Source organism: Neopelma chrysocephalum, unplaced genomic scaffold (genome assembly GCF_003984885.1).
Source record: "Neopelma chrysocephalum unplaced genomic scaffold, ASM398488v2 Primary Assembly neopelma1_45, whole genome shotgun sequence".
Classification (NCBI taxonomy): domain Eukaryota; kingdom Metazoa; phylum Chordata; class Aves; order Passeriformes; family Pipridae; genus Neopelma; species Neopelma chrysocephalum.
In genome coordinates, this window is record NW_020897704.1 from 1,733,112 (window position 1) to 1,754,637 (window position 21,526).

The 21,526-nt window shown below is 35.6% G+C and overlaps 1 protein-coding gene across 22 annotated transcripts in view; it reads right to left on the reverse strand.

Annotated features, from left to right (window-relative positions):
- CADPS2 (calcium dependent secretion activator 2) overlaps positions 1-21,526 on the reverse strand; it is a 294,545-nt gene that overhangs the window by 74,641 nt on the left and 198,378 nt on the right. For all 22 annotated transcript variants that reach the window (XM_027679163.1, XM_027679152.1, XM_027679160.1 and 19 more), the window contains 4 exons: positions 17,865-18,052; positions 5,711-5,812; positions 2,613-2,676; positions 414-537 (listed from right to left, as the gene is read on the reverse strand). In XM_027679163.1, coding sequence (XP_027534964.1) covers positions 414-537; positions 2,613-2,676; positions 5,711-5,812; positions 17,865-18,052 — 478 coding nt within the window. The remainder of the gene's footprint in view (positions 1-413; positions 538-2,612; positions 2,677-5,710; positions 5,813-17,864; positions 18,053-21,526) is intronic.

Sequence of the window (21,526 nt, forward strand, 5' to 3'; positions counted from 1 at the left end):
CCTTATAAATACTTCAGAAAAGCATCTATACCCAGAGTTTTCAAATTTCAAAGTAGTGACACTGCTCTTAAGGAAAGAATTTTCTGTCAGTGTTTTAATTATTAGAAATAGTTAGAGAAATAAAAAATAGCTCATAAACAATCTCTTAGATTTATGAAAAACTCAAAAATAAGAACAAAGGGCAACTTAAATTAGGAAGTTCTAGTCTTTCATTCAAACAGGGTCCCAGGAGGCATATTAAGGCAATGAATAGGAAAAAGCCCCACAGTTCACCAGCTGAGATTTTAATGAGACATTTCCCCTTGCTGTGGAAGGGGTTTATTCTAGAAAGGAAAAAGGTTGCTCTTGGAATATGTACTTAATAGGCATTGTTGGCTTTTACAGCCATTTTGGCAGTAGATTGCTGTACTAACCTTCTATTTTGGCATATTCTGTAAGTCGAGTGTAATTGATCAAGGCAGCCTTCTCCAGACATTTTCTAACCACTTTCTTCACCTCTTCTGCTGGTATGGGTGTGGCAATATCTTTCATTAAAACCTGTGTCAGAGACAATTATACCACTTGATTACAATCATTACCCAAACCCCACAGGAAAAAGATAAGAGTATCCTAAAGTTACTAGAGATCTGATAATGATTAAAGGCAGAAATCAAAAAGGAACTATTTCAGCTGGTGGAAACAGATATTCATCTTTGAAGGTACCAGTTCAACCCTGGTTTGACTGCCTATATGGTATTTATACCTACTGTTTGGCATCTTGCAGCCTGCCAGTCAGTTTTAGTTTGGGTGATGTCAAGACCAGTATAACAACAGCATTCCATGGATGGGCTGGATCACGGTTACCACCAAAGATGTGGTTGTGGAAATTTGCTTTGTTCTCACCTGTGGAAAAGCTTCCACCATTGCACAACCATGGACTCTTCAACAGGGTTAAGTTATTCAAATTCAACATGTTCTAGCTGTGAAAAAATGTCATCTGTAGTAGACAGGGAAAACATTGAACTTCTGGTGGAATATTTTATTATGGACAAGTAGAAGAATACACAATATAAAGGTTTTCAAAACCTGCAAGTTGTTGTTACTTCAGCTGTTGCAAGTGAGGTAAACTGCGAATCTACACCTCTTTATATGAATGCAACGTTATATAATCTGGATTGCTATATAAAAAAAGGAATGCTGTTAAAAATTCACTTGCATTTTTCCTTTAATTCTATAATCCATTAAATTTCAACAGGTAGGTGTAAAAAAACCTCAATATGTTTTTATCACATTTTAAGATAAATAATAAAATTTCAGATAACTCACAACCTTTAAAAAATGCTTCTCCGGTGGATTCCCAGACAAGCTACACCCTTAAACAATATATCTAAAAATTTTTGTTATATGAGGGGAGCAAGAGATATGGTCTGGGGAAGGACATGGTAGAAAAGAAACAGGTTCAGCAACAGAGAAGCTATTAGGAAGACATTGCGGCAAAGAAGACAGAACTACCATACTTGCACACACATATGGCTTATCTGTCTTAACTTGCTTCCTTTTAATTAATAAATTCTGGGTTATCAACATATGAATATACACTATACAAAACCTTCTATTCTGAATCTGATTTTTTTTCAAAATTTTCAAAGACAGGTAAAATAAAATGGTTCTTACCCATTCTGCATCCACAAATATAGGCATATACATTTATTTCCAGTCAAGACTGACAGCAATGTTGCTTGAGCACCAGCTAGAGTACCACTGCCATTTGTAACAGCAGGAATGGTGAGAGGAAATGGATGTTTCATATAGCACAAAGGAATCTACACAATCACTAAGATTGTAAGTGAAATAAAACATATATACTCAGAATCTTTATGTGTTTTTCAAACCAGGCAGAGGTTTTCTAAGACAGAATCTCTATCCATGCAGTGTTCTGCAGTGCAAAATAACTAATATTTGCTAGGACCAAACCTCTCAGCTTTTGGCAAAGCAACACAGCTTGGGATCTAAGCTTTTGAATTCATACCTTCATCGGACGCCTGCTGATACAATTCCTCTGGAATCTCTGCTGGAATTTAAAGTCATCTTTCCTCAGAGATGACTGAGATGCTTTTATCATTATGAGGCATTCCCCTTTCCAGTCAATACAAGAGGATTTTCAGGGCAGGAGTTTACATTTATAGCTGCCCATGTCAGATTTGCTGCATATAGCTTTTCCTTCTTAAATTGACTTGGTTTATGCATGTATGGAATATTATTTGAATTATATAGAAGCTTTTTAATGTTACATACAAATACAGGCAACATCAGCGGCATAGAAGGCATTGAAAGCAGGAAAAGGGGCTGCAGAGTAGACTTGTACTACTTTAGAGGTAATGCTGTGTAAGCATTAAATTAAATAGAAACAGTGTCACTACAGTGGCTTGAAGTGAAAGTCTAGTAAATAAGCCTTGCAGAAAAAAGCTGTTTGCCTCTGTGGAAGACATTGAGAAAGAAAAATGAACCTTTCAGAGAGCAGTTAAAACCAGTAGCAAAATATCTGAGAAGACATGAGTCTGCTTTCAACAGTCTGAAGGCAAAAGTGCAGGCTCAGCAGTCACGCAGAATTTAAAATATGTTCTCAAACTTACCCTTTCAAGTAATGAAAGTGTGGCTTTTAAAGCTCCTTCAGGACGTCCAAAAGGGAAACAGTATCTTAAAAAATAAAAATATATTAAAAATATTGGAATTATAAAACCTGTGTTACAAAGTTACTTTGAGATGTAACTGTACAAAACTTGCATTAAATTATGTTAGCAGACGACTCCCATACACCAAATATTAATAAAAGCAGAAAGGCTCTTCAGTAGTCTACCATGGAGTACAAACATAGTACAGCAGTATCAGCCCATCAGCATCTCAGGCCTAAATACAGAAAAAAACTCCAAAAGGCAAAGAACATTACTTCCAATTTCTCAATTAGGAAGGATATTTAAAGGTCTCTGATGAGCTTAATTGTCATCTTCCTGGAAAGAGGTACTATTTCTTATGTAGCCATGACTGCTACTGCAGCTATGAAGTATCATTATGTATATTATACTTTGTTTCAATATTGGATCAAGACAAGAATAAAATGCCAGATATTTTAGTTTCTAGAGATATAGGAGAGTATAAATGCTGGCAGATATTCCATATTTTTTCCTATTTGATTTAAATACTTTGGAAAAGCACTTCATGTTCTCTTAAATTTTATCTGCTACAACTTAAACCATACCCACTTCTAAAATTCTGTAAATTAAAAAGTGATTGTATTCATAGCTTTGTTTTTTATTTTTGTTTACTGAATGATCCAATATAGCAGCTCAATGAGAGTACAATGCTTAGGCAACTACGACCTCTCTTAATCCTATCTATAAAGTCTTGCTGGGATATCCCCAATTGAAAAAAGGATTTTTTACTTTGCTGAGATTATTTTTTTCTTAATATTACTCAGTGAGAATGGTAGCCTCCTATTCTAATGTTTTTCACTAGTCAAATCTTTTCTAATGATAAAAGGATTCAGAGCAATAAATTTTAGATTTACATTTTGGTCAGCCAAAATAAAGCCTTGTAAATGAGGTCAAAACAGGATTTCCTGCAGTGAGAATCCCAGTATTTGTTTTTATCTCTGGAAAGACTCGAGAAAGAAAATTCACACAGCCAAGCAAGAGAGGTTAAAGTCCAAGACACTTGTGACAGCTTTCTCAGAAATATTGTGTCTTCCACATTTGATGCCTGAGAGTCAGGCAGAGAACTGAAATCTCGGTGGATAGGTAAGGTGACAGAGAGGAAAGGTGTATGAACCTTAAGAACTGGGAAATAGTTCAGATGACAGCCACCAGGGTGGGCTGACTGCATCTTAGCCAGACTGATATCAACAAAAATGAAAATTAAAAAGGCCATAGGGGAGTATTAAAACTCCCCTATGTGTGGGTCAGTTGGCAGGCATGGAAGAGCATATTTTTCTGATGGGTGTTACCTAGTGACTTAGGTGGACATAGCAAATGTTCAGTGCACCTCTGAAAAGGCAGGAAGAGACGTACACTCTGCAGTTAAACTGTCCATGACAGCTGACCAGTTCATGAAATGCTAAGCAATGGAGAGGGGGCAAAGATTAGAAAAATTCTGACACATTACAGGAAAAAAAAAGCGTGCTGATGATTCTTGAAAGTCTGTGCCACTGACACACTAATTAGGATGATCAGCATGATTAGGAAATGTCAAGTGAGATGACAGGAGCTGCAAATTCAACATTTTAACTCTAGAAATATGCACTTGACTGATATCTTGTTAGGACAAGATATAATGACAATATTTTGGGACATAGATTTGAATTGCTTCCTTGGACAGCTAATTTAAGATTCATAAGAAAAGATACTATTACAGATTTCATCTCAAATGCGAAGAGAACATAGTTTGAGGGATGCACAAGAGAAGAGGTGCTCTGTACTAATGATGATAAGACAATACAATATAATAGAGCAGGAAAAGAGAACAGGCCAAGAAAATTCAGTACGTGTACATTTAGTACATGTATATACAACTTCAAGAATAGGAACTATGAAAAAATGAAAAACTTGAAAAATGAAAGCAAAAACCATAGAGGTGCAATCAAAAAAGCAAGAAACCTACAAGCAGCCTGTGCAAAAATTCAAAAAAGGAGGAGCTCAAGTCAAATGCGTACCACAATTAAGACATCAAAGTGCTAAAAATAAACCAACCAACCAACATCTCCCATCTGTGAATCCATGAGGATGATAAAGAGGTTACTGTAGAGAATCTAGCATTTAAAAACTGTAAAACCTATCTGAACATGGAGGACATGAAAGTCTCTGAAATATTCCAGAGCACGCGTCAACAGCATGGATGCTCCAAGTGACAGTAAAAAGGACAGTGGAAGCAGGAAGCCAGCCTGGGAGACGGTAGGACTGTCTGATGATGAGGAATACAGGGCATTCCAGAAAAGTAAGGCCAAAATAGAGAAATTCAGTGTATACTTTGCATAAATATTTACTGCTGAATGTATTTTTCAAAATATTCTACACTTCACAGTTATCACAGAAATTTTGACGGACTGAAATATGGAGTTGTTTTGGTACCGTGTTTTCTTAAGAAAGCAATCTCACAGAGAAGGTTATTCTCTGTTAATTGATAGTGGTGATCTTTCTGCATTTCTTGAGTCAAGGTTTTATTTAAAATACTATTTCCAATGCTTTATCAGGTTGTCCTATATTGTGACTCTATATGGTTTATAAATTCAGATTCTAGGGCACTAGCCCTGAGCTGATTTAGTAAATATCATGAAACCAAGAAAATTACATTAGATACCAAGAAAATTTTTAGCTGCTATCAAAGTTGTTCTCTACTCACATGATTTTTCTGATCCATAGTAATCCAGAAATAGTTATGTCTCAGTCACTTTCATTCAGACAATTTTCTTTGTTAGTTACACAAAGTTTCAAGTTTAAAAGCATCAACAAAAACAAGGCCTATATTCTTGCACAATCTTTTCTAGCATAAAAAATACAACTCACATGATACACAAATTTTAAGTACAAACACTTGTGTCAATAAATTATTCCATATTAATCTATTGAAAATTTCTTTGCAGGTAGACTATTTTATATTCACTCTACTTGTTCAAGACCAAAATTGAACACCGTGAGAAAATTCTTCCAGAAAAAATTCATTGAATAAATTATACACTCACCTGAAATGGCTTATTTGGTTTTCCAAAAGGGAGGAAAGTCTGTCCTTAATTTCCTCAAACCTTTCTTTCTCTTCAACAGATACTGTTCCAATTCCATCTGGCCTGTAATATTAAATATTTAATAATTGTTGATATCTCTTCATGCTGATTCCTCTTTGAACAATGATCTTTATTTCTAAGGCTTTCATTTAACACATGTGCTAATGTACCTTCCCCCTTTCCCCTTACCTTGAAGGATAAGCAGTTACTTGTGAATATTGCTAAAGAGCAGACTGCAACTAGACCAAGAATTGAACCTTTGAGCTGAACTTTTAAGTTCAAGTCCTAAGTTTCTATCTGACCCCAATATGAACACAAGGGAACATATATTTCTCCCAAATAATTCCAAAAGGTAGACAGTATCCTTTCCCAAGAAAATTAGTACTATTGGCATGGTAGAGAGGCCTACTCGAATCTTGTTAAATTTCAACTCCTTGAATCTTCCATATATTTTCCCAGAGGAACAATATGGCTGAAAGTGATTCTAAAACAAAGGTGGGAGGGAAACTATTGTGAGAAAAGCCATAGCAGGCAATACTTAGGAAGCCCCCTGCATGGTGAGCATGGATTTTGATTCCTCATCCTATATTGATAAATGGCATCCTGTAATCAAGACTTCCATATAGGTACAGCAATAAAGATGCAACAAAAAAGTCTTTAAAAAACAAAAGCAGTGGCATTTTTTCAAACATCAAATTTAAGTCCCAATAATTAAAAATAAGCCCTGTGATATGTGTTAAGCATACACTTAGTCTAAAGTCTTAGCCTAAAGATGTTATTAATGTATTTATATTAAAATGATGAAAAAAGTAAAAAACGTTAAATACACTGTCCCCAAATGGTATTTTTGCCATACAATCACAATTTCCCCACACACAACACACTTTAAAAAGAAGTATCTGAAAACTTCCTCTTATTACTGTCTTAACTTTCGGCTGCAGGGTAACAAATCAGCTACCACTTCCCACCTGAGTTTTGACCCTGACACTAGGAGTGGATCTGCCCTGTATCTTCTCCAGAGCCTCCGAAACTATCTCAATGTTTCTAGAACTGAGAAAATTGTAGTAAGATGACATGAAGAAAGACAACGTTCTGTGAATGTTCCAAGAATCATTCTAGGATTCTAATAATATCTTTTTCCTAAATGGTTACTTTAACTTTCTGCACTATACTTAAATCTGGGAGGGATAAGTTGCTAGCTGGTCATGACATAAACAATTCTCTCACCCTTTAAATCCCTTATATTTGTGACCTGTCAAGTCAAGGTGGAAAGAATGCCTGAATTCCTTAAATTATTGTGAAGACAACAATAAAAAATCAGATATGGTGGGGATAGGAGTAACCAGGCACATCAATACACCATTGTATAAATTTGATGTGAAAGAGCAAAAAACTTATCTCTTCTCTTTTGATGGATGCCAGGATACTTTACCTCAGCCTTCTGACAGATGGAATGAGCTCAAATTTAAGCAAATTGCACTGTCTGATTTTATTGTCAGGAGAGATCGTGCTCTGGAGTGATAAAGCAAATAGTTCTGTCATATTAAGCCTCACTGAGGCATGTCATATATATGTCAGAAGAGACCTAGGGCTTCAGATAACAGTAAGTGAAAAAGGTGAGCCAGTAGGATGTCATATCTGTCAACCCGCACTAAGGCTAGGATCACTATGTACCAGGGACCTGTCACTTCACTGAGTTTGTTGTCATAAAGAACCTTGCTGACAAAAACTAAAATTTTCAGAACTGCTAAATATATTTTCAGTGGATGTTTGCATAGAAGCAGATGTCCCAGAAGAAAAGGAGTAGACAAAAAGGTGTTAGAAAACTGTACCATCTATAGTACTGAAAAATTCATCTCTTGAAAATGTGCTTTTAGGGAATAGCATGAACTCTGATTCATAATTTTGCTTCTTCTTGTTGCAAGCTTATTGCAACAAGAACAATATAAAAATGCATTTTTGCAACACAATTCTGAAACATATTGTGCTGGTGATAATTTTTTCTACTTTTGGGAATATCTATCTACTACTGATAAAAAAAACAATCCACGGAAAAAAAAGTATCCGACTCCGAGATGAGTGGAGATAGAAAAAACAGATAAGTAGTTTCAAAATTCTCACTAATTTAATCACCTAAGTCTTTTTTCTTTAATTACTTTGAAGACTGGATAAAATAAATAACAGTGGTTTGAGCTAGTTATTTTTATTTATGAATTACTGTGTCTGCCAAGAAAATCAGACTCAAGCAGTCATTTGATTTGTAAAAGTTTAGGTCATCCATAAACTACGCAAGAACGATTTTGCAACTAAAAGCAACAACAAATGTGTCTTTCCTACTATCCCAAATGTTATGAATACTGGTTTGGACTTGATTTTTTTCAATTCAAAACCAGTGCCAAGCTTTCTTGTTGCAGCCTGGGACTCCTCTTACATCACTTGGTCAAGAAAAGTGATGTACTGTCTTAAGAGGCGTTTTCATTTTAACATCATTTTCTCAAGAAGGTAGAGTGAACTTTCCTTTCCTCCACACTCTTTTTACTCCTTATTGTTCACAACTATTTTTAGGATTAGAGAACTAGGTGAAACAGTGAACACTCAAAACCTGAGTAGCCTTCTCTCTCTCTCTCACTTTTATTAGTTTTCCATTTTTTGAGAACTCTGTCAATTAGATTTGGATTGGCCTGTCTTGTCTGCTTAGATCACAGTCTAACTGGCACAGCTGTAATGTTATCTCTGGTCACAAGTCAAATTGTTTAATTCGCTCAGACTTAAATATCAAAAGAGATTTGAAATAAATACCTCACAAACCAGAGCTAGTAAATTCAAATGGAAAATAGTTGTCTGACCATAAGCCACATAAATAATAAAGAAAAATAATGGTTGACCAAAATTTTAAAACAAATTTTTACTGTGAAAATCTTGCAAGATTGTTGGCCTGACTGCAGTTACTCTAGAGAAGCTGATTGATTTGGTCGTGGATTTCGGTTTTCCTCTTGAAACTGACTGTTTTTCCTCATTTGATATAATCCTTTAAGGCTTGGAGTACCCTCTAGTATTATTTTGCTATAGACAAGTGTTAAAACCTACAATAATTTGCAGAGGTTACTTTATGCATAGTATGCTTAAGATTATTGTGAATACCTATGGCATGTGAGATTGTATTTCAGTTCCAACGGGAATTAAGATATGATGGACACTGTGTTGACTGTAGATTGTTTCCAGCCCTCAACTTTGGAAACAGCTTCTCCTAGTGGCCTCTCAGAGACAGAATTGTTACTTTAAGCAAGACTGCTTTGTTGAGACAGACTTGGAAATACTAACTGAGTATGGCTGACTTTTATTCTCAGGAACATTGTTGGTACCGGTACTTTTTTGCAACTTTATATATTTTAAAAATGTTGGAAGCCTTTTCAATGAGCTTTCCTCATTACACACATAGATCATTACTTTTGTCTTTCACGAGGACAGTAATTCACAGATTGATATTCTAACATACACACTCAGATAAGAACAGTAAGGCTGACCAAAAAAAATTTGCCAAATATGAGAAATCATGATGAAAAATAAAAGAAAATAAATAGAATAAAACAAAATAAAAAATACTTCAGCCAAGGTCTTACTTCAAGACATTTCTGTAATAAACTACATTTCAAGGGCGTAGAAAAAACAAAACTAAACTTAAATGGCATCTTCTCTACTAGAATCAAATCATTTTAGAAGACTTCAGTGGTTTCTAAGAGCACTTGCTTTTAAATTCAGCAGGACGCACAATCAAATGAAACAACAGTGACAAGTTTCAAATTAGCAAGACAAAAGTCTGGCTGCTTCTTTCTTAGTAAACCAAAGATTTAATTGTTCAGAATTTTGATGTAGAATTTTTATTATGTATTTATAGGACTTTAATATTCAAGCACTTCAATACGCAAATTTTCCTTTAAAATGCAACTGTATTAATTAAGGCTTTTGCAGAGTCCAAAGTTTATGTTAGAGAAATCTAAGAACAAGGATTTACACTATCAGCTTAGAAGCAGGCAGAGCAGAAGTCTTTTTATCAACTGAAAATGAAGAGAGCACCTTATCCCATGGCATTTAAACCAGCAGACACTTGAAGATCAAGCATTTTGTTGTTTATATTGACTATTCTTCAAACATTCTGACCAAAAAATGGCACAATAGAGTCTTCTGTTGTATGCATTTCTCAGGCTGCTCCTACATTTTCTTACAGGTCATACCCTTTTTTCACAACCGAATGAAAAAGGCCAATTCTGAAGGCCACTAAAACAGATTACAGTGATAAATCGGGTTAATTTTAATAATGTTTTATGCAGTTATATTTTAGGTATGATTCGTTAGTACCCTTCCACTGAAAAGCAATGCATGTGCTAATATAATATCGTTTTACCCAATCTATAAGGGTATGTATAGGCAGTAATAAGATAAAACTAATGACAAAACATTGTATAATGTTTAGGGAAAGTAAGAGTAAGTAATAGCATTAGCTGTTCTTTCATTGCCTAAGATGGCAAGTACCACCTTAAATATGCAGAACTTTGTTCTGATACTCCTTATTAATGTGTGAATGATGTTTAATTTTCTACTGATATTTTCTATGAGGCTTTTCAGCAGCAGGTTTGTTTTGATATGTTGAAAAATGTGCTTCTGCTAACATTGTAGGGAATGACACATTTTATTATAACATTATTATATCTAGGAGCACTTTCCAACACAGGACAGGAGCCTTTCTTTAACCAAAGGGGAAGACAACATGGTTTCACTTGGTACCTGCAACTGGGTGAAGGGCTTTGCTTCTAGCTTTGGACACAAGAGAACCGTACTGATAACTTTCTTGTGGCTACTTACAAGAGTAATATATGAAAATCTGTGTCACTAATTGAACAACATCTATAAAAAGAGCCACGTAAATTAAACTAGTTATTCCAAATGCAACTATTTAGAGAGGTCTCACATTAGAGGCTTGGGGGTGTGATGCTTTTAAGTGAACCACATAAAAAGGGGGAATACAGATTAAACTAAAGGTTTACCTTCCTCAGTGTTCTATCTCGTATTGGCCTTTTTAGCCACCAACGCGCTTGCAGCAAACGCGGGTAGAGCCCTTCCCAGATCTTCGTTTGCGAAGCCTAGCCATGATGATGATGCTCCATATACTTAGGAGACAATCAACTTCCAAAAATGAAGGATCAATTGGATGATGCAAGATGCTTGGCACATGGCAGTATATAAAACTGAAAGACCTAGTGAAAAATTTCTATTCTCGGCATTGCCCAACAGGCCTCAGAAAAAGAGAAGATTACGTTCACTTCAAGAAGAGGGATATAAATGTCCAAGGATCTACTAGTTTCTCCAGTTTTGAGAGAATACTGCTTCCCATTTAGAAGCACACACACACAGAGCATTTCAATCCTAAAAGGTGTATCTTCTCATTCCATTGTTCTGGGGAAATGGTGACTGATAACCAAACTCTGAACAAAAACATGGGTTTGAGTATGAGAAATCCACTCTCATTATTTCCATAACAGAGGACTGATAGAAAACTGAGACAAACTACAAAATCAAAAGACTCTTGTTAAGTCTCTGGGTGCTGTATCAAAAACGAAAGAGAACAGTAGCCTGATGTAATATAACTTCTGATGTAACACACTTCCCTAAAGATCCACACTGTAAGGGATCTCAGGCTTCTTCCTTTGGCTTTTGAACAGCCTTGGAACAGATCTATGATTAAAGCAGAAGACCCAATTGCCAATAAAAAACAGTGAAAGAAGACCTTGCACCTGCTCTCATTACAACACAGATATGTATGGTTGAGAGTGAATAAGAAGCATAGCAGAAGAGGAAGCATTTTCAACTCCTTATAACTAAAATGTTCCACAAAATCCTGTTAGCAATGGTTTCTTGGGAAAACCATCTATGAATAAGTCTACATGATATTCAAACACTTTATATATAAATTTATATATATAAAAACATAACACTTCTGGGAAGAGATCAACTGGACAAAACCTTTCATGTCAGATGGTGACCTTGTGCAGATAAATGGTGAAACTACTGACTTAATTCTGGAACTCTGGATCAAGTCTTATTAGATATTGTTTATGAAAGATAAAAATGAAGGAGAAACCATCAAGATACAGACAACCTTACTTTAGAGTTAAGTTAGTTAGGGGAGAAGGAAATATCTATTCAGAAGTTCCAGAAAAAATATTAGAAGAGCTAGAGCAAAGTAACGATATTATTTTCTTTATTTTTGCAGAGTTTTGTGTTTCAGATTTAAAAGGGGTGATTTCTCTGAACATTCTTCTATCACTTGACACAAAGTGTAAAATTGCAATCAATGGTTCTTATCACAAAACATTGAAAAATGAAAAGAAATATATGAATTCATAGCACTCTCCAAAGTTTACATAGTTTCATTTCTCTTATATGTTCCTTTATTCCACTTTAAGATATTTCCTCCAAGCATAACAGAAGCAAGAAGCCTATCAGAGAGTCTACAGGGCTAAAGAATGGTAATGATCTAAAAGCAGCTCTCAGAGAGGGCAAGGCTATGACATGGATAGGAAATTTATTTTTTGTATCATTATGAAAGAAAATTATTATGAAGAAGACTTCTGTGCTGGAACCCTTCTTTGTTCATAGCAAAAGAATTCTTAATTTTCAGTACAGAATCTGTTAAAAATTAAAGCAAGTAAAAAAACCCTTATGCAACATATTAGAAAAACAGACAGCAGTAAGTTGCCAGGACGACTTGGCAACCTGAATTACCTATGGTTATGTGAAAGTTCTCACTGAGAACTGTCACCCTCTCAAGGAATCAGAATGGGAGAACGTGAGATCAATTTAAAAACCAGAAAAAGTCTCCAGGGAATGTAGGGGGAACTACAGGCCAGGAAGTTTTACATACATCTCAAAAAATTAAAGGAACTGTAATATAAGGAACTATAATAACCTTTTATTTAAGGATAAAAGTAAAGAAAAAATGGGTTAATATTACCTATTATGAAGTCTGTATGGCTTTGAAGCCATGAGACAGAGAAATCTTACCTTCTGATCTTGAAGTTCTCTAAAGGGATCAAAAACAGGTGGGTAAGTGTGACCTGAGTCATATGAAGTATCTGGATTTCCAAAGCTCTTTTGTCAGAGTTCCTAATCAAAAGCTTTTAAAGACAATTAAGCAGCCACTGTGTAAAAGTCCTTACATCTACATTTAAAACTGGAGTGGTGAGTCCATGCTGTGAAGGTATGTTACCAGCAGAGTTCTGCAGAGATCTCTCCTGAGACCTGTGCTATTTCACATTATTCATAAATCACGTGGCTAACAGCTAAGAACCGAGGTGATAGCAAATGTAATTGTAATGATAGTAATATGGCATAGTGTGGAATTCCAGAAAGACCTCATGAAATCAGGCAGCAATAAAACAGCAATCAATAATCAACATAGATAAATGTAAGGAAAAATCAGTTGTTATTCAGAATGGAGATCTTGGTGTTATGATGGATAATTCCACGAAACTGTCCTGCTCAGTAGCAGTCAAAGAAGCCAATCAGCATCTTTGGGAATCACCAGAAAAGGATAAGGAACTAGCAGAAAACATCCATCCAGTGTATCGTTGCACTGTTCACTCATATTTGTTAAATCTTAAATTGCAAAGAGATGACAGAACAGGATTTTTCTTTTCTCTCCTTTATCTCTCCAACAGCAACAGAGCATGAAATGAGATGTATGAGTCAAGTTCAAAGCAAGAGGTCTTCAAGTAAGAGGAGGCCAAGTTGTAGAATTTGCTGCCAAAGGTGTCAAGGGTGAAAAGGGCTACTGAGGTTCAGGGCTGCAATGGACAAGTACCTGAAACAAAGGCTCACTCTAGGTTATCAAACAGGCGTATTCTGAGCTACAAAGAGTTAGGAGCCTGAAACAGGAAATATTGCATATGCTTACCCTTCTTTTACTCCAAGCAGGACAATGCTGGAGAAAGATGACTGACTGGCTTAGAAGAACCCTGATTCAATAAGATTGTTCTTCTATAGAAACTTACATGTGCTTAAGGTTTCTCAGTGGAGACGGAAACTAATTCTCTTTGGTTATATACTGATTTTTGTAGTATTACTTTCACATTCACTTCTCATATTTGAACTTCCAGTAAATCAGATATCTTTCTGAATAGAAAAAGGTATAAGCAGGGAATATTGCTTGAATTTTGAATTTTTCAATTCAGTCTGTAACTCAGCAGGTGGAAAGAAGTCACTTTGCACTTCTTGTGATACCCACCAGCATTCATTTCAGACAAGAGGGACTGAATAGAAGTCACAGCATGAAAAGTAGACAAGAGTGAACATGATGGGGAAGAAAACAATAGCTCCTACCTGGACTGTTTAGACTGAAATGTCAGCATTCAGGAATATCCTATAGTTCCTTGTTCTGCCCATTTAACTTTCACCAGCAATACAAAATTGTATGCATAACTGCAGTGCAAAAAGTATACTTGTGAACTAACGACTTTGATGGAGACCATATAGTGGAACATTTCAAAAGAAAAACATCGTGATGAGAAGCCAAAGGAGATGTTTCTGTGTAAAGCTACATAGAATCAGAAGTACAGCCAAAGAAAGATGATTTTATTTGCTGGAGGAAATGAAAACAGTTGATTCAGAAACAAGGATGTGTTTTTGTTTAAACACATCAAGGCTATTCTTTTAATAAAATATTTTCCTTTTTGGCTATTTAGAAATAGAATGTCTTAATAATATTATCCAAAAAAGCAGAAATGCCTTTTCTACATAAGCAGTTTGTTAGTCCAGTTGTAATGGGCTAACTCTTTCAGCAGGAAAGGAGAGGCACAAATAAGGCCTGAATTTCTCACTCTAGGATTCAGCACATTGTCTTCAACCCTGACTAAATGTTTCTGTTCCCAAAACAACAACATTGGCAAAAGACACACCAATTACCCGTATGCTTGATAAATCTACCAGAAGTTGTTACCTATATCTTCAACTCAGGAAGTTGTTAGGGACTGTTTTCTCTGGTCTTGAGATCAGGAACAAAGTCTTCTGCATACAGCCTACGCCAGAGCTCAGTTCAGGTCTCCTCCGTGCTCCACAATGTCCCTGAAGCTCCAGGACAACAATTTACTTTCACATGTTTATTCCAGGTGTTTTGAAATAAACCCATAGTTATTATGTTACAGTCTGCAAGAGCAGTACAGCCAGTAGCATGAAAACAGTGTTTATGTTTCAAGTCCTAGGGTGCAGCAAAAGAGCATAGGGGACACCTGAAGGATCAAAAACATGTCAGAAGAGTTTTGGAAATGCATGAAGGGTGGAAAGAGCCAAAGCCAATTCAGCCTTGTTCATAATGTTTACTGGGAGCGGTACTCTGTACATGCAATCCCACAACTGAGACAGAGATCTCAGACAGTGTCTATGACTAATAGCCAGTTAGGATCCATTGTATGAAAATACTTCCTCACCAGTTTTATTTTTGAAATCAGATGTGCTCATCATATGTCCTGGCATGGCTCTGGCATATTTTGTGGATTTGCTCTGATTTGTGCTTAAGTTCCTCCTCACCAGACTACCAGAAATGAAGGTGAGTGACACCTGCATATGATTGTTTGACTGATGTCACTAGTTGCCTACTATTTTAAAATTCATACCTGAAAGAAATGGACAATATAAACTACAGATACGGCTGCATTTCTACGTTCTCCTCCATCACCTGACTTCAAGATCAATTTTGATGATCTTTCTCAGGCTAGTGGAGGGTCTAAGATCCCTCTGTGAGGCAAAGATGACATATAAATTAAATATACTGTGCCCTGAGTATAAAGCTCTTTGTTCTGTGGTCTTTCTAATTCCCAGCCTGAGTTATAAAACTAAGATGTATAACGCCAGGGACCAGCCTAGAACTTTGGCCTGTCATGCATTGTCTGTGAAATCCTTTTTTCCCTTTTACTATTTCTTAGTGCTGTGGTAGATGAATGAGTGGATATATTATGTGCCTGTATATGTGTGTCTGTCATTCTCAGTGAGCATGTCTGCTTCTGTCCTTGACTTACTTTTCTTCTTTCTTCATGTTTCTTTTTATTTCCTTTTTACAATATCTCAGTTCTAGTCAGACTCTCTCTGTTCAACACTTCTTTTATTCCTAAAACACTCATAATGCTATTCAAAGAATATCTGTACAGTAGGAATAGACAGAATACAGAGTGCTTACCACTGTAAATGATGTGCTCCCTGAGATATTTTCATGCACTGCGCGCACTGTTGTCCTTCACTCAAATTATGAAATAAAAAGAAATGTATCTACCTTTCTTTTGAATTCTTGAAATAAGTTTGAGCAATTATCACCGTATATTTGTCTTCTTAGGTTGAAACCAGTAATAAAAAGGCGAGAAACAACAAAGACTTAGACTCAATAGAAAATACGAATGTGTCAGGTTCTTCAGGAACTGACAAAGAAGCATGCTTTTACAGAGAATAGGTACCAAGTAAAAGCCAGAAATTTCCTAACTTACCGGTATGAATGTTAAGATCCTTGACAGTATTTCAAGCACATTCAAAAACATTTCAATTTTGGATATTATTATCAAGGATTACATATTTTCAATTTACCACTACGAAATCACTCAGGTCACAAATGCCCAGCTCCAGATGAGGCATTCTCTGAGCCAATGAAGAGAACAATATCCTTCCTAAGGATTGCCCCTTCTTCTCTGGCTTCCATACAAGTAAAACAGCCTCTGTGGCTGACTGGTTGAAAAGCAACATAAGCATACACCTTGAGAAGAAAATATCTCTCTTTTCCAATTCCTACCAAGACTCAGTTTTGGGGATTTACTGACAGCATTACAGTAATTGCTTTTTGGGACTGTGAGGTTTATCTCTAGTGGCAGGATTGGATCAGTTGGGAGGATCTACTGGGTTTTCCCTTGCTATTTTTGAACTTTTTAAACATATCTTGTACAGCAGTCTATAAATCTAGTGCACGGAATGGGGTATAAATGCATGTTCTCCTATAATTTGATGGATTGCTGGCCCCACTCCCCCACTGTAATACAAGAAAGACATGGATAAACTGGAGGAAGTTCAGTGAATGGCCACCATGATAGTCAGAGACGAGAGCACTTGCTTTGAGGGGAGACTGAGGGAGTTGGGATTGTTCAGCCTGGAGAATAGGAGGTGTCTAGGGGGACTAAATGACAGCCCCACAGGTGTACTGGGAGGTAGACAAGAGACAATTGATATAATTACACTGAAATTAGACAGGTTCAAATTGGGTGAAGACCTGACTGGATAAAGCCCTGAGCAACCCAGTCTGACCTTGTAACTGACCCTGCTTCTAGCAGATGGTTTGCTTAGACACCTCCTGTGGTCCCTTCCAACCTGAGCTATCCAATGATCCCATCTGTAATAACCATTGTTCAACAGCAGAGATAGTTCTCTCACAGTTTGCAACAAGATATAGATGAAACAAAGCTTCTTTTAAAGAATGTGCTTAGCACAGCAAAGCAACAACAATTTCTTCTAAGTCTTTCACTTGCAAGTAGAATGAAGACATCATCCCAAGAGAATCACTGTGATCACAAGCTCCTGAAGCAGTCTACCTGTCTAGTGGAAAGGATTCCAGAATATATGTTACTTCAATATATTCCAGAATATATGTTACTTCACTCCATGGTAGTACACCCAGAAGAACTCAGTATAGTATGATTAGGTGCCAAGCTACAGACTGCAGAAAAAGAGTCAAAATTTCCCTTAAACTGCAAAATTGTTCAAAATGTTCCCTGAAAATACCATTTAGTAACACAACATAAATGCAGAATGAAGAAGACTATCCTTTCAACAGGATGATATCCTTTAGCCTTGAATCAGCCTGTACCTATACAATGCCCAAGAAAACAAACTGCATTAAGACAGTACACACTGAAAGGAGACATTTTTTAACAGTAATCTGTACAGAGCCTCCAATACCCCTGAAGAAACTTTCATGACTGATTTTTGAAGTGTGTTACCTCCCTACCTGATGAGTATAGGAGCCTATACATACTTTTACTCAGACTATGCATTTAAAGACTATGAATTTAAAAGTATATTATTAAATTACCTGTTACCATGAACATGAGAAGCACAAAAAGCAAAACTGTAGTGGAGCAAGGTTGGATCAATGACAGAACCATTTTCTGAATATTCAATCAATTCATCAAGGTAGCAAAGATGGCGGTGGCAGCCTCTCACTCCGTAGCGAGCACAGTATTCATCTAATACGAAGACTTGACCTGGGCTAAACCAGCCCTGAAAGAGAAAGGCAAAAAACCCCCACAACATTTTGAGATTTCTGTTCCCACTCTCAGCTTTTAAACTAAATAATGGAAGCATATATTTTTATGTCCATTACATAAACTTTTTCTACTAGAATGACTTATATCTGACTAATGCTGATGGCACTGGAAGAATCTAGATCCAACAATAGCCCTCTTACTGAAAGGATTAATTGTCCAGAAACTATTTGCAGTTCTGAGTAACCACTGTTATGAAATATATAGCTTACAAAAACCACACTAATACATTCAAAGTCTGGTACGGATTAAATGATTTAAAAACATAATATAAAATAAATTAACACTTTAAAATAATTAATTTTGTTAAAGTAATCACTTTTAAGTTACAAGTGAATATTTGGGTAATGCTGAGGGACGTTACATGCCCCTTACGTGGACATTAAAAGACAGTTTCGGGATGGTCAGTTCTCTGTGGCTGCAACTTTAAGGTTTTGACCACAGTCTGACCATTTACGCTGTTTCTTATGTAATATGCATGCACTTTTGACAGCTTTTTAATGACTTTTACTAGTAAAGAGATACAAAGCTCGGTAGTTTTTTGAAAGCTACCTGAGTAAAATGAGTAGGATTTGACCTTAAATAATAATTAGATATTCTCAGGTATACTGAGGACTTTCTTGGGCAGAGTTTTGATGAGGCCAGAACGGTATAACCCAGACACAGACATGAATGAAGTACAGACTCCTTAACACACAAAAACAGTTCTTGAGTGAATCCAGAGTGTAAAAAATATAATTGTTTTTGAGGCATAAATGTTATAAAAAATAGCACAGTGATCTTCTAAAAAGTAGCACAGAGAAAAACATAAACCTTGGGAAACTACAACTATTGCATAGCTGTTCTAAATAAGCATTTGTCTTCATTCTTTTCTTAATTGTGGTGATATTTCCCTCTCACCATCTCTGCCAAATAGTTAAGGGAGATTGAGGAATACCTGAATTCAAATGTACAAATAACTTGAATAAGCAAAATGATTTTGTAAGTCATTAATTTATAACATCAGTATAGCAGCTGAAGACCAATATTTGTCTATTGCTTGTGAATACTTCTGCAAGGTCAGATGTTTTATATTTATACAAAATATTAGCAAAAATACTATTGAACAACACTTAAAAATATATTCACATCAGTTTTAAATCATCTGTGTTTTAACTTCACTAAAAACTTTTATGGGACAGGAATTTAAATTTTATATTCTCCCCCAGCTCTTCAATTTAACATGTTATCTGAAATAAGGACACCTCAAAGTTATTTCATATTTAACAAATTTGTTTGCTCCTGATTAATTTCTTTGAAACCAGTGTTTCCACTGCCTCTAAGGGGCTTCAGCTGTTTCTAGAGAACACTTAGCTTTATTACAGAATCCACAACGGTACTCTGCATTTTAATCTGATACCTTGTCATGTTGTAATGCCTTGTGTAGTTTACAATGTGTTTGAAAGAAAATATGGTATTGTATTAAAAGAAGAAAGAAATGGATTTTAAATGAATTTCTGCAATAATAGGCATCAGAGCCCTAGATATAATCAACAGTGGTTATTGTGACTGGTATTCTGCCAATACATCATCATTATCATTGATCTCTTGCTACATTTTTATGGAAAACATAACAAAATGTTGCATATCATTGCCTAGCAGAACAAAAGCAAACTATTATTAAAATTTCGGCTCATTCTCATAGGGGAAAATTCTGACAAGAACATAAAATTTTAAAGAACTCATTACTTTAACTTCAGTCTCTCTAAGAGATCTGTTTGTGTGGTCATTTTCACATAAACGTGTTCCTTCCTTGCCCTTGTTCAATCCCATATCATGCATAAGTCTCACAAATACATAACAACTATATCCTACAGGGTATTAGATAACAGCATATTTTTTATTTTGTAATTGAAAAAAAAAAAACCAAAAACAAAACACAAAAACCCCACAACCTCTGCAATACTCTCTCAATGCTGAGAAGAGTATAGAATTGAAGAAGTTTAGGTCATATAGTAACCTAATACAGAACTGTGCATAATATTAATTCCTATACTTTTTTTTTTGTATGTGTGGTTATTCTGTATTTGTTGAAATAAAGGGATGAATTGTTTTTAAAAAAATATAGGAAATGAGCTATTAGGGAAAAAAAATTACATTATATGTCCATGTATTCTATTGTTAACTTGACACTCCCAATTTTTTAAATAAAAAAATACAGTTAAATATGCAATTCAATGAAAAAATTATCACCCATCCTACTTATTAAATGCTGAATTTAAAAAAGAACTATAAGAAATACATCTGCTTTATGGTTGCTATAGCACTGTGCATTTCACCTAACCTCTTCTAAAAGTTCCTCATTTCAAGGTTATATTAAGTGTCTTACTATATTATTATTATAAAAAAAGATTTTGACCCCAATGCACTGTTAGAAAGCTAACCATTTTCTCTTTGAGTGCCAATTACTTTGTACAGATGTACCTTCGGGCCTCTTGTTTGATTCAATGTGCAACCCACAAACAGAAAATGAGTCCTTTAACTTTTCTATACATACTTATCTGGTAGTATTTTAAAAAGGAAGCAACTGTCATCAAAAAATTATTTTTCCCCTTTTTAACACTTGCAAACAAGCCTAAAAATTCCTGTTATTATCTTTGAATTATCTGACCAGTCAGATCAACAGAAAAAAGAATTAAAAAAAGGTTGGAAAAAAGAAGTAAAAAAAGTTATCATTTTTTGTTGCTGTTGGGACAGTAAAGTTAAAAAAATTATGTGCTGTGAGGCATTTTAGGTCCTTAGTGAGGGTTCACTATTTCAGACATGACAATCAGGTGAAAAATAAAGCCTCAGGAAGTCTGATCCATACAAACCTCTTTAACAAGTGTGTATAATCTGAAAGACTTCCACAAGATTGTTGCTAGTTTTCTCTAATGAAAAAAAATCCTGAAGCAGCCCCATCCTCAACTAGTCCACAAAGCATAGAATAGAAAATGATTGTAGGAAAGAGAAACTGCAGCCAATATCTTATCTTTTATAGCTGTCTTTGAACGTGAAAAACATTCATTTTGATACAGAGATCACAATCTACTTGGTGTCGTTTAATAATTATCCTCCCATTTGTTACTTGCAATTCAGGTAACACATATATGCCCACATAACTATAATGCCTGTGGGTCTGCTTCCCTTCTTGGGTGTTTTTCCTTCTTCACACCAGAGTGGAATAAAGAATTACAAGACAGGTGAAAATGTCTGACATGAGGCAATTACATCTGGACCATAAAATGCCTATACAGGTGTCAGTAAATCGTACCACAGGAGTACTTACTATTATCAAAACCTTATGTTTTTATTCAAACCTCCACAGAGAGCATGATAAATTTTAGCTGATAAAATCGGAGACAGTTTGTATCTCTTTGCTTTCTATTGAGTGACACAGCAGTGGCTTGCA